This window comes from Lissotriton vulgaris, chromosome 3_1, assembly GCF_964263255.1.
Source record: "Lissotriton vulgaris chromosome 3_1, aLisVul1.2, whole genome shotgun sequence".
Lineage (NCBI taxonomy): Eukaryota > Metazoa > Chordata > Amphibia > Caudata > Salamandridae > Lissotriton > Lissotriton vulgaris.
The window spans coordinates 549,304,341-549,318,313 of NC_141689.1; the positions used below are offsets into that span (position 1 = coordinate 549,304,341).

The 13,973-nt window shown below is 47.1% G+C and overlaps 1 protein-coding gene across 3 annotated transcripts in view; it reads left to right on the forward strand.

The window, feature by feature from the left end:
• LOC147726770 (baculoviral IAP repeat-containing protein 1-like) overlaps positions 1-13,973 on the forward strand; it is a 929,669-nt gene that overhangs the window by 658,542 nt on the left and 257,154 nt on the right. For all 3 annotated transcript variants that reach the window (XR_015309289.1, XM_086960817.1, XM_086960818.1), the window contains exon 10: positions 1,494-3,593. Coding sequence is in view for 2 of the 3 variants with exons in the window: in XM_086960817.1 (XP_086816943.1) it covers positions 1,494-3,593 (2,100 nt within the window). In the remaining variant the exon portion in view is untranslated. The remainder of the gene's footprint in view (positions 1-1,493; positions 3,594-13,973) is intronic.

Below are 13,973 nucleotides of genomic sequence, written 5' to 3' on the forward strand. Positions count from 1 at the left end.
TTCATTTACATACCTCCCATTCAAACAAATGTCTGTATTTTCCTGCACAAATATGGCACAATGTCTACAGGCCACTAGGAGCAAGATGCCTGCTATTTGTAAATGTGACACTTGGAAATGGGAGAACATTGAAATGTTTGGCTTTATGAAATTCATATAAACGGAAAATTAACTCTTCAGTTTAATTTTCTACTATTTTAAAGCGTGAATTTTACACACAGCTGGCATCTTGCTTCTAGTAGCTGGTAGACACAGTGCCATATTAATAACTGAAAAAACAGCCATTATTTTAATTGGGAGAAATTTAAAGTGCATAAAAATGTTCTGTATTATTTCTTTACACTTTAAATTTCTCCCATTTAAGAAATATGGTTGTATGTTTGTGTTATACATGTAACGGTGCCCCATATGGCAAAAGATATGTCCTGTGCCACAAGTAAATACAACACAGACTCTCAGTCAGCTGTACACATATATCCTATTCATACACACACATGGTCATACATCCTCAAAGACCATGCTCCCATTGATACACACAGCAGCCCTGTCATAGTGCTCCAAGCCAAAGTATTTTGTTCAAACCATAGTATGTAGCTCTGTGGACATTAGGCTTAAAGTCAATGAAGCTGGGCATGAGGATATCTGGTAATAATGCTGGAGTTGCTTGGCCTTTGGTACCTCACAATGATTTTCGCTGATCAGAAGTAGCTCTCACTACAGAAAATTTTGGAGACCCCTGTTATAGACGGAAAATTGAGGGACGAAATAACAAAAGGTAAGTGCATATAGAGGAAGTATAGATTTACTATAAAAGCAATATATATATAATATACTCTCACTCGGCATGCCAAAGAAAGTGGGCACTCCAGATAGCATGTTGTTGTCAAATTCCTTTATTGTAGCGGAAGACACTGACGTATTTTGCCTTCAACAAGCCTTTCTCAAAATGTGCAAGCCCACCATCTCATGAAAACCAGATACACTGTTCGTCATTAAAATAAAAAAAATACTGTCATGGACCTTTCCTTCCCATTAATGGTGAGAGTCAGATCTTAAATCAGTTACAAACAACTAGCAATAATATATACAGATTAAATTCAAAGTTAATTCAGGAACATGTCACGGCAGTTCGTGAATAAATACATAAATACATACATAAATAAAGAAGTTAAGTAAATAAATAGGGATTATGAACCATTTCCAAGCTGTACAATATTCAATCAATAATTCATTTTTGGAAATGTTAGATATACTTACCGTTTGCTATTTCCTCCTCAATATTCTGGTCACGATATTTCATACTGTTATGATTCCCTCCTTGATAATCTGGGGGCACACGATAGCAAGTACCTATTGCAAGTGAGGCTTTATGAATATGTAGAATAATATGTGCACCAGACAAGCATTGATTACTACATCAAATTGTCTAGAACTGTTTTCAGGGAGAAATTAGAAATAAAGATGTATTATTTAATGTCTTCATTTTTCCACAGGTTTGACTAGCAGTAGAAAGCATTGGCTTCAAGAGGCAGAGAAGCTTAATAAGAAGATGCAAACAGTGTTCACAGAGCCAAATTTCAGGAAAATGTCATCGTTTGGTGACTCTACTCATGTTTCCATTGACTTGAATCTGCTGTATGGAGATTTATTATTTGCCTCAAAGGACTCCAAGAACCAGCCATCGAAGCAGCTCACGTTCCCTGAGATCCTCCCCCAGCTGGACTCCATCACAATGATAGAAGGGGAAGCCGGCAGCGGCAAGACGGCTCTACTGAGGAAGATTGCAGTCCTCTGGGCCTCAGGATGTTGTCCCATGTTGAATAGGTTCAGCCTTGTGTTTTATCTCTCCCTCAGCTCCACCAAAGGAGAGCAAGGTCTGGCTGACATGATAACTCAACAGTTGCTGAAGTGCCCAGGAGCACTGACAGACGCCAGCCTCAGGGAAATCATCCAGCAACTAGATGGCCAAGTTTTGTTTCTCTTTGATGACTATGGAGAGACGAATCCTATCCCTGAAATCATAGAAGAAATAATTCACAAGAACTATATAAACAAACTATGCCTGGTTTTTACAGCACGTACACATAGAGGTGGAAAGTTACGGAAGTTTTCAAAAACTATACTCAGCATCATGGATTTTCCTCTCTATAGCAGTATCTATCTGTGCAGAAACTTATTTTCCCATAATTTACCCCTGGTTGAAAGATTTTTTGTTAAATTAGCCAAGTCTGAAACATTTCGTGGGCATCTAAAAACCCCAACTTTCACACTTGCTCTCTTTGTATTTTGGGTTCAGTACCCAAATGGACATATTCTAAGTGAGACGGCAATATGTAAGGCATATTTACTGTACAACAGACACAGATTTCCTAATGCCACAGAAAAGGTGAAAGCCTTGACCTCTGCCTGTGGTCAGCTTGCTCTCAAAGGTCTTCTTCAGGACTGCTTTGAGTTCAGCGACAAGGACCTCTCTGAAGCTGGGGTCAGTGGCGATGAAATGCTCCAGTTCGGCCTGTTGAGTAAATTCACAGCACAAATGCTTCGCCCTGTTTACAGGTTCTTTCACTGCTCGTTCCAAGAACATCTGGCTGCTACAAGAATGAGTGAACTCCTCGATTCTGATTTGGAGAAAGACCGAGAAGAAGCGTTAACTTATTTGCAGCACGTCGACACCTTTCATAAAGCTGCAGGGCGCTTTCACTATTTTTTGAAATATGCCTGCAGAACTCCAAAGTCAACAGCAATGATCATTTTTCACTTATTTAGCCTGTTTGATAGCAGTGAATCCTTCAAGTGCCAGTCGGACAACAGCAATTACTTGCAGCAGCACCCAGATTTAATACACATAGAATCTTTGGTGTTGATTATGAGCGCTACCAACCCTGAAACGTTTCATACCTATCTGATTGATTGGTGTCTAAAATTTGCCATTGAAGTCGCTCATGCAAGTGATTCGATGGAGATTTGTGCTCCTATAATCAAGCAGTTTCTAAAAGGAAAATCAATAGATTTCTGTATATCATCTCTATCAAACAGCCCCATTCTGGAATTCCTTAGGGGGTATCCAGAAAGTCTTTCAGTGCTGGCCAGTGTTCAAGTGTCTGTAAGAGGAACAGCAAGTAAGGCAGTGGCACAAGTGACAGATCTTACACAAACCTATTCCTTCTGGGGTATTCCAAAAATTGAGCCAGAATATTCTGATTCGTTTACACTTTTACCAAAGGAAGGCCATATAGCTGTTGCTGAACATCCAAAGAGTCACCCTCGAGGCATAGCTCCTTTTTTAATGGACAAGGGCCACCACAGGATTCCAGTTCTGAAAATGCAATTTTACTACAATGTTGAAGCTCTGGAAGGTCTGCTGATGAACCTGGCTGTCCTCTTGTCTGTTTCTGACCAGGCTGAGCTCGAGCTCATGTATTGTAATGGATGCATTGACATTATTAGACCAGCTATTGTGAGGTACAAAGATACCTTCATAAAATTCAAGGCCGATCACGTGGAATTAAGTGCAGAAGAACAAGAAGTGGTTCTCCTTATGTCTTCAATTGAAACACTTGAAGTTGATAACTCTAAACTGTCAAAAAATCAAGGTATGGAGTATGCTTAACACTAGACTGTGTGTATTAGTAATATTTTAACACAAGTGTTGCATGAAAAGTGTTTTTATATTCAATGTTCGTATCCTGAAGAGGGAGGCAACCACATCTGATAGAGTGAATGAATGAATGAATACTTTATTGTTTGGTTACTCAAAACCATTACTTTAAAAACCAGAATACAAAATTACAAAAGTTAAAACCAAGGAAGTGTTGGGAAGCAAGTCTGTATGGTAGCTCCCTAGGCACTGATGGATACAGTGAATAGGGTTCATGGTAAGACAGCCCAACGTGGGTCTGCAAAGTCTATATTCGTGTGAGCCCTGGGTGGCCATCAACTTGGACCGTGTTTGATGAATAAACTTTCCAAAGGAGGCCATCTGTTTTACCGTAGTCAGTGTGTATAGTTGGTCGATCGCCCCCTTTGTAGTGCGAGACCCCGCTTGTCTTAGGATTGGCCTGAGATAAAGACTACGGGCCATGCGCAAAGCCGGACAGCAAAATAGGAGGTGGGCCAATGACTCTCGATGGTACCTGCAGAGCCTACATTCCCGAGCTCCTGAGCCAGCCTGTCCAAAGGCATATAGTTCTTTTAGGGGCAGCGGGTGTAGTCTATAGGCTAAAATCTTGTGAAGGGCTGCACGGCCCACGGCCTGCGTAAGATGATATTTGAGGTTTTGCACAGTATGCGGCAGGCGTAGGGACTCGTGGAAGTCTCTTTTTGCCAGTGACTCCAAGTCCAGTTCCCGTGAGCGCGCACGTACTTGTTTTTTAATCGCAGTGTAATTGACGTGTTCGGGGTTCCAAGACTCGGTTGCAAGATTGAGAAGGTCCTTTGCCGCATTAAGCGTGGCCGACCAGGGATTCCCGGGTTCCCTGAAGATGCATTTCAGAACTGCCTTGAGTGTGTTCTCGTGTGCCGCTGTTGTTAAGAAGTAGTATTTACTTAAGGCGGCCATCTCTTCCAGATTTTGCTGGTTGAGCGAGAACTCGAGGCGGACAAGAGTGTTTCTGGTGCACCTTGGTAAATGGAACAGTCTCTTGTAAGCTCTGCAGTGAATTTTTTCTAGGTCATTGTTAAGTTTACCCGGGAATGCTTGTTGGGTGTAATTGAGAGCCGGCATTAGCTTGGCTTTAAGTACTCTTTGAATAGCCGTTGTAGACAGGCTATATAAGGAGGCTTGCAGCTTGCAGAGGGCGTAGGTGATGGTTTTCCCTTTGCCTTGAATTTTCTTTAAGTGGGCGCTTGAGAGTCCCGACTCTTGAAAGCAGATGCCCAAGTAGGTGTATCGCTGTGTGCTTTAGAACGAGAGATGACCAAGCCTCCATCTTACTGATTTTTTCTTTGGATAGTGTCTGAAGATAATTACTTTTGACTTGGATGGATTTGCTCCCAGCCTGTTTTTGTTGTTATATGCAGCAAGTGCCGTCCGCGCCTTTTGTAGCCCGATTCTAGTGTGGTCCAGGAGTACCAAGTCATCAGCATATTGCATAAATTAGATTTTGGTCCCTCCGATCTTTGGGGTTGCTAAGGCTGCCCCAGTCAAGGCCCTCTCCATGTCCGCTGTATATAGATTGAACAATAGTGGGGCCAAAACGCACCCTTGTTTTAGACCACGATCTGTATCAATCTTTTCGGATGCAGAGTCCCTCGAGAGTTTGATTCTCACCCACATTTTTTGGTACAAAGACTGGATCGCTCTTAGCAGGGATGGGTTGATGTTCCATTGAGCCAGCTTTCTCCACAGGATGGCGCGATATACCCCATCAAACGCCGCCGAGTAGTCGATAAAGCAGGCGTATAGGGGGGGACTTTTGCGCGACCGCGCTTGATGGACCAAGAAAGAAAGTGCGGTGATGTTATCAGCTGTGGCAGACCCAGGTCTGAATCCGGTTTGGCAAAAAGGGAGAAGGCCTTCTTCACTCGTCCAGTCTGCAAGGTCCCTCAGGATGGCATTAGCATAGGCTTTTCCCTCAATGTCCAGGAGGGCGATCATGCGGTAGTTTGATGGTTCTGTTTTGGGGCCTTTCTTGTGGATTGGGTATAAGAGCGAGTCTCTCCATGAGTCTGGTACATCCCCCAGGAGCCAGCATTCAGCGTACAGGTGGGTCAGGTTTTCGGACCAGAATTCAATATTTTCTTTAAATAAGTGACCAGGAAGGCCGTTAGGACCCAGTGCGCCGTTTTGCCTGATGTTTTTTAGGATTTTGGACACTAACAATTTTCCGGGCGGGGCCTTCTTTTCGGTGACGGAGTCTGGCTCATCGCCTGCTACGGGTGCATCATTTTGCTGGTTGACAGGTCCGTCTTCATTGTAAAGTGCTTTTACATGGGCAACCCAGATGGATGCTTCGAGGGAGTTTTCTCTGTGATTTATCCCTCGTCCCAGATTGTTTAGGTGGCTCCAGAACTCTTGCGATTTTCCTGGACTCAGCAGATCGAAGATTTTCAACCATTGTGCTTCACAGTGGTCTCGTTTTGCGGCCCACACCTTTTTAGAATGGCTTTTTGTGGCTTCTTGTAATTGTATTTTGTTTTAGCATGTGCCAATTTTGCGGAAGGCTTTTCGTTTTGTATTCAATTGTTTAGCACTTGTTTTGATTACTTCATTATATCCAGATGGAGTTGGAGGATGCCAGTGAGTTGTTCTGTCTGTGTCCCCACAAAGAGTCGCCACCAGGGTCCCGGTTATGCTATTCCATGTTGCTATTGCGCCCTTCTTCTGTTCACTCGGTGGCCAGCCTGTCCACGAGTTTGCCCAGTTATTAAATGAAGTAGTTGCAGTCTGTCCCCATTTAATTCTTCTGGGTAGCTTTAATGATTCTTTGCCGTCGGCTGCTCCAATGCATTCTAGCCTGTGGCGTATATTCACTGTTAAATTCAGCGTGATGGTTAAGGCGGCATGGTCGCTGTCGCTGCGCGGATGAACTGAGAAGTTTGACATTAGGGGTTCCAGTTTATCACTTAAGATGATATAGTCAATCGTCATTAGGTTTCTATACGTGGGACCAACAAAGGCCCCATGGCCGTTCTTTAGATGAACTGAATGCGCTGTCGCCAGTTTGTAAGATTTTAATAGATCGTTCAGTGCATTGGTGGCCCCAGACTGATGACTTGGTGTGGTTAGCACCCCTATGTTGTGGATGTTAAAATCGCCAAGGATAATACATTCTAATGACGGGAATTGGAGCAATAAGGACTCTAGGTGATTTAATAGCGTGGGCGAGTTGGCTGTGGGCCCATGTGGATTATGATAAATGTTAATTAGTAAAATTGAAAAATTTCCATTTATCGAATGGCGGCCTTTCAAGATGCCCGCCTGAAGAGTGTCCGGAAGATTGCTTATTTCTGCGAATTCCAGTTTCAGCGAGTGTTTTATGTAGACGCATATCCCCCCCGATGGTCTTCCAAAGATGTTAGTCTTTTTTGCTGGTTTACCATATTCTGCATATCCTCTTAGTGAAAGAGGGTGGATCAGCCAGGTTTCTTGTATACAGATTATGTCCGCCTCCTCCACGGATTTCACTGAGGTTTGGTTTTGGAGCAACTTTTTGAGCACTGCAACATTCCAGGTCATGATTTTCAAGCTGTTCGAAGACCGGTTTTTGTCTGAGGATTTTGGTTGCTCGTTGGTCGTACATTGATGGAGTTGGCCTAAGTCTTCAGGGCAATACCTGTTAGGAGTTGGAGTTTAATGCTAGCGGCAGCCAAGACCAATCTTTGCTCGCACATCCCTTTGTTACGCATATACGTTTGCCTTGACTCCGGTTAGTTGTTATTTTGATTGGGGTTCTGTTAATTGGGCCTGTGTTTATGCCGCCTTTGGACCCCTGAAGGATGGACGCTGCATTTGGCACGTGAGTAGCGGAGACGTGCGAGCGTGAGTGCCCTCCGGCTAGTTGTTCAGGACTTTCCGGATGAAAGTACAAGGAATGAGTTTTTAGAATTAGGGGGTATTTTTGCACTGGCTTGGACTTTATTTTTATACCCCAGCTTTCCATTAGCATATGCTGACTTTTCAGTGCCTCGGTGATGTCCGAGCTCGTAAAGGTTATCTCCGTAGTTTCATTTTTCTCCTCTGAGTCTGGCGGCAGGAAAGAGATTGTCTCAATGTCTGTAGTTTTTGTCCCTTCCAGCCCTGGGATGTTTGCGCAGAGTGTTAGAAGGTTGCTACGGTTGAGGATGTCCCACTTCCCCTGTGAAACATAGTCGGGGTACAGCATTATTTTCCGATCCTGGGGTTGTGTATAGTTTAGTTGGCAGGCTGAGTCCGCGTCCCTCCACTTTTTTGCCTGAGCGCCAATTAGTAGTGACTGTACCGCACCAGGTGGGTGGGCGTTTGCCTGCTTGTTTAGCCCTATTGTCCGCCGAATGGCCACCGTCGGCGGTGAGCTAGGCGGGCCGTTGTTAGATGGCATGTTTTCGGCATGCTCGGGTTCTATGGAATCCGATGGCGCTTGAGTCGCTCAGCGCATCTTGATTGTTGATTGAGTGGCGGGCTGAGAGTTTGTTGAGCATGAATCATAGTCGCTTGGAGGGGCTTGGTTCACTTCCCCAATGCTTTGTCCTTGCGGGTTATTTGCATGGTTTTGTGTTAAAGGTGCTGGAGCTAGCTGGGGAGCTGCGAAGGAGACCAGCACAGTCGGATCTGTTGCTGTGTTGATTATGTGCGAGGCTTCCAGGGTTGGCTCAATTGTTTCTAGTGTCTTAATAGTTGCTGCCAATTGGGTCGTTTGCTGTCTCTCGGTGTGGCCAGGCGTCTGGTTGTCAGGCCGTAGCCATTCCCGGATGGATCTGGAAGCGTAAGATTTATTTTTATTCGCCTTGTTAAGTTTTTTTAGTTTTTTCTTATTTTTCCTAGATAGATTTTGGAGTTCTGGGCTGGTTGGTGTAGTAGTATACTGACGGTCTTGGTTTTTGGCTTGGTTCAGGGTGGCGTTTGTTCTGCTCACATTAATCGTTGCTGGAAGCGCCGCCCAGGCGATTATTTCTCCTTTGTGAGTTTCTGTACTACAGTTTTGCGATTTATTGAGCCTTATGTTTTTGAAGAAACATGGACAGGATCCTGAGCGGTTAAGTTCTGGTTCTTACTAGCTTCTTTCTTGAGATCCTCTATTAATGTAGTCATGATGTTTGGAAGTTTTTCAAGGCTGTGCAGGATTGGACTGCAGCTACATGACTCTGGCTTGACATGTGTGCTGTCCTGTGCTCTGCGGATCAGGGAATTCAGAAGGTCCAGTTTGGAATCAATCCCGGAGATCAGGTTTGTGACAGTTTGTAATATGTTAATCTGGGCGTCAAGCTTGTCTGCGTGCATTATTGCTGCACCTGTCATTGAGATGAGTGTCTCGTTAATCAGTGATAGATACTCTGTAATCGCTGGTGTATTCTCCCCCCTGTCCGTGCGGCTACTCACTGACGTTGATGACTGATCCGTTTTATCTTGTTCCGGGGTGCTCCATCTCGACAGGTTCTGGGACTGATTTTGAAGGGCGGCCGATGAGTCTGAGGTTCCTCCTTCGTTAGTTACATGAGTACTATTAAGCACATCGGGCGTGTACACTCCGTTTACCAAGGCTCTTCTTTCTTTGTCAGGGTGTGAGCTGTTAGGTGCGTCGGACGTGGATGCTCCGTTTGGGGTTGTGCACAATTGAGGGTCTTCCGGTAGTTGGTGGGTCAGGGCTGTAGTTCTAATGTGATCGGACCTGGGTGCCACCCTGTCTAATGTCTCTAATTTGGGGGGTTTTCTACCCTGGAGCGTAATTATTATTGGTGAAAGAGGTATGCCTAATGCCCGGGTGGCTGTGGAGCTAGGGATCTGCCCGTCCTCCAGTGCTTTATTAGGCGGTGGGCAATTTGAATTCCTAAGTGGTTCGGCTGGGCTAGTTACTTTGGGGCACAGAAAGCTTCTTATATCTCTGTTTCCTGCGATCCCAATAGTGGTTTCTTTAGCACCAAGCCGAGGCGTCTGGGGAATTAACTTGAGTGGGCCAAGGGGTCTTCCCCGATGGAACTACTGGGGTCAGGGCTGGGATCGATGTCAATGCTGGAAGCGCGATGGGTGGTCCTGGGGACGTCGGCGTTGCTCCGGTAGCTCCGGAAGATCCTGAAGGTTCCCCCTCCCAATGCCCTAGCCCTGGGTACAAGCCCCCTGCTCCTAGCTGATCTGTGGGGGCGAGGCTGTTCCTGTGGTTGTAATGAGGTAGAGTTTCTGGTCCTCATTATTTGCCCAGTTTAAATTGTCTTTCCCGGTTCAGCAAGTAAACGCACCTGCTGCGATGATAGTGTGGTGGGGGCGGTGGGGGCGGTGGGGGCGGTGAGGGCGGTGAGGGCGGTGGTGGGGCGGCCAAGGGCAGCGTATTCTCCTGCGGGGGGGTGGCCTACAGCCTTGATGTAAAGGGTAAGGTTGTCCCTGCCCTCACCGCACGCTGCCACTGTACCTGCCGCTGTGTAGCTCCTGCTCAGTCCAGCTTAAAGCCGCACAGGACCGCTGACTCTGTCCCAAAAAGCTGCCCAGAGTATTGGAGCTCTAGCTTTGCTGCGTATGCCCCCCCCAGTCCCGGCCAGTACCAAGCTCCATGCCTTGCTGCCTTGCTACTTTGGCGTTGACTCACCGGCTCGCAAGTCCTCCTGTTTCCTCCTTTTTCCCCGGCTCTGGCTCCTGATTCCTGGCTCTCCCCGGGGTTAATCGGTTTATCAGCTCTCAGTTCTTGACGCTTAATTTCTCGGCGGTGGAGCTGATGGAGGGACCAAGCGCGGCAACTCCCCCCTCCTGCTCCTGCTCCTGCTGCTGCAGCGGTGTTGTTATCACAGCGCTTGGGTCACAGCGCTCACACCCGCCTGCAGCTCCGCACTCACGGCGTAGCTAGTCGGCTGTGCTGCTATGCTGCGGCTTCTGCGGCCCAGAGGGCGGGCAAAAGCAGGCAAAAACAGGCTGGCAGGCAAAGTGGGCTGGGCACCTGTCCTGCCCAGCTCTGGTTACTCAACAATGCCCCAAATACACCACTCCGCTCGCGGCTGCACCAGAAGGGGGAGAAGTGCTACAGAGGGGGAGACAGGCCACTCTTCACTTGCTCTACACCGCTGCTCACCACTGGTCGCGGCTGCTGCAGCTCCTCCCGCAGCTCCTCCCAGCTCCTCGCTGCCGCTCACCACTTCTCGCGGCTCCGGGCCCGGCCGCGGCTACGGTGGGAGGTACCGTGGCTCGCGGCTCCACCTGCGGCTTCTTGCTGCCGCTCACCGCCGCTCACCAATCGTGGCTCTGGCTCTGCGTTATGGCCACAGCTGCGGCTAAGGTGGCATCTGCAACGCGGCTCTTCTGCTCCTCGGCTCCCCGGCCCGCGGCACACCTCCGCTCAGCTCGCAGCTCTCGAATCGCGGGTCTCGTGACTCACTCGTGACTCATTCGTGACATCTGATAGAGTGGTATAGCCTCAGATTCCATACTTTAGAATATCCTCAGGCATCTGAATGGATCCGGGAACGTTTTCTGAGTAGTCCCCTTGTGCACAGTAGGTGGCATCATTTTCTCTGGATGGCGTCTGTCCATGCCGAAAGTAACTTCCTATATAGGCAGCACCTCAGCACCCTGAAATCAGTTCCTTCTTTTCTGCGCCTTCAGTGTGGATTCCGGAACCAGATCAAGCTCCCCTCAGTAATTTTTTGACCAGATCTTTAATTCTTTTTAGTCAAACATGTTACTAGTGTGCCTTTTTCCAAAACGTTTCGGACTAGTGCCCCCTAAAAAACCTACTGGTTTTAAGCTTTGTAGTGCATATCACAGACAGATGTCTGTGACAGACCATCACTTAGTCTGCCTTTGGTGCCTGGTGCTGGACCACGACTCTAAGGCCTCCCTGATTGCAAGACTGTGAATCCAAAGTCAATCAAAGAGTGACCCATTAAGCTCTTAGCCACTCAACACTCGACTCAACACTACTCCATTTCCCAGTCATAAGGGCGGTCCTGAGACTGCTCTTGAAGTGGCTTGGGCCGGGCTTTGTTGTGATCCCGGATTGTATTGGGTAAATACCACAAGAAGAACTCTAAGAAGTTGAAGCATTTTTTGACTTCCCTGTGCTGGTTCAAGTCATCGGACGAGACACAGGAACAATATCACAAATCAATGCCCCAACCGCACATCATTGCCATGGTGCCTGAGCCCGCTCCGCACCTCCTCCAGTTTCCCATAGCTGGAGTGACCACCCAATAGAAAGAATTTTATGAGGCCATGCACCTCATTGGTGGGTGGCCCGACACCTCTGGAGCATCTTTGGGTCTAAGAGGGGCTCCAATTGGACTTCCACCAGCAAGATTCTGCCCTTGAGGCCAGTCATGACATCTGGATCCGTTCCTGGATCCGGACCGACCATGGTCATGACTTCATTACCTTCACTGGGGTTCGTTCCACTTTTACCATTCCTGGCGTTCCCATCAGCAGCACCAATACCATTACAATTCCTGCAGATACGGAGCTGAGCCAGCGTAACATGACGCCAGCGTTGACTGGACCCATACAGTTTGAGTGGGAGATAGGGCCTGTTGGGATTATGATTGGAGGGGATCTGAGGATACCTATGGTTATCCCTGATGCCAGTGACCTGAATACCTCTCCAGACACTGGTTTCCTCTCTCCTCCTACTGTAGCTATGGAGGATGGTGTCCAAAGGACAACTGAGGTGCTGAACCGTATGCTGCTCACTGTGGAAATCAACACCAATGGCTTCAAAGAGGTGCTTCAACCCAGGGTGTCCCCGCAGAGCCCCTCCTCCCCTTTAATGAAGTCTTCACTGATGTCCTTCTTAGGGCCTGGCCATGCCCTGAATATGCACTCCCGTATTCAGGATCATTGCCTACCACCATCGCCCAACTCCTGTGGGCCCAGCACTCCTCACCCAGCAACCTAACCCGGAGAGACTGGGGGTCTAGTCCTCTACGTCCAAGATTAACCATAGCATGTTCCCTACCCCACCACAGGTTAGGGAAACCAGGAAGCTAGATACCTTTGGAAAGAAGATTTTCTAGCCTTGCACTTTGCTCTGTGAACACTGCATGCTTATGGGGCTGATATTCCCATTCTGTATGGGATTTGGTTGCACAAGTGCTGCCTGTGGTTCCGGAGGCAGCTTGGGCCATATTCACCCAAGCCATTGCTGATGGTAAGATGTAGAAAACTTCACACAATGCTATAGACTGGATACAACTGACTCACTGGGCAAAACCATTGTTTGTACAGTGGTACTTAGATACCACACCTAGCTGAGGACAACTGACTTTTCAGGCGATGTCCAGACTTCCATTATGAATATGCCCTTCAACGCCACTCACCTGTTTGGCAATAAGGCGGATTAGGAGCTTCAGTGCTTTAAAGATAGCAGGGACACTACTAGGTTGTTGGGGCTCGCAGTGGTCCAGGCAAGCCTTATTCTGTCTTTTGCTCGTTCTGTGGCTACGGTATAGGCTACAGTTGCGTCCTTTCACCCCTAGCCACCACAGCCACCAGTTCCTCAGTCCTTTCATGGCTGTGGGTCCTACAGACCTCGTGGGAACTGTTAGTATTGAAAAATACAATATCAATGCATGTTATGATATAATTATGTATGATAAAAAACTTGCATCACTGTTGACTTCACCCTGATATGACCTCCCCATCAACATCGGGTGAGAAGGACGTGTTCAAGCAGGCCCTGCGACCTGGACCTGAAGCAACTGATTGACAGATCACAGGTGGGGTGACACTTAAGCCTTAGACAAACCAGCGCACAGGAAAACCCAGATCGATCCCACAGCTAGGCAGCAATGCCACAGTGGTCGTAGGAGATGGGCCCCCAATAAAACACGTTTGGCCAGAGGAGCTCGCATTCCCAAAACACCATAAAATCTGATGATACATTAAGTTAGGAACGCTCAGCCAATCAGACCACAGCATGCACACTACATGCAGTAAACACGCATTCCCCATTCCAGACATCTGAACACATACCGTCTGGTCCCACATTGAGTCACCACATTCCGAGACCCAACTACGCTTCTCATCAAGTGACCCTCATTGTGACTCTGTGATTAGGCCCAGATTTCTGTCTCCAAAGGAATGCACAAATTACTTTATGATGCTTCAAATAATGTATAAAATGATGCCTAAAACCAATGTGCTTTAAGACGGTCTTCAGACCACAACTCTGTTGCCTGTTCTCCCGGCTGCTGTGTTTAATTAAACAAAACGCCTCTTGTCCTACTTTTTTTCAAAGGTTAATTCCTATTCAAGCATTATCTTGCGGAGACAGATAGAAGAGATTGGTTCTTCTAGCCTGACTGCAGCCGAAGGAACAGAACCCTGCCCTTACAAATTCACATCTGCACAACAAGAACGGTGA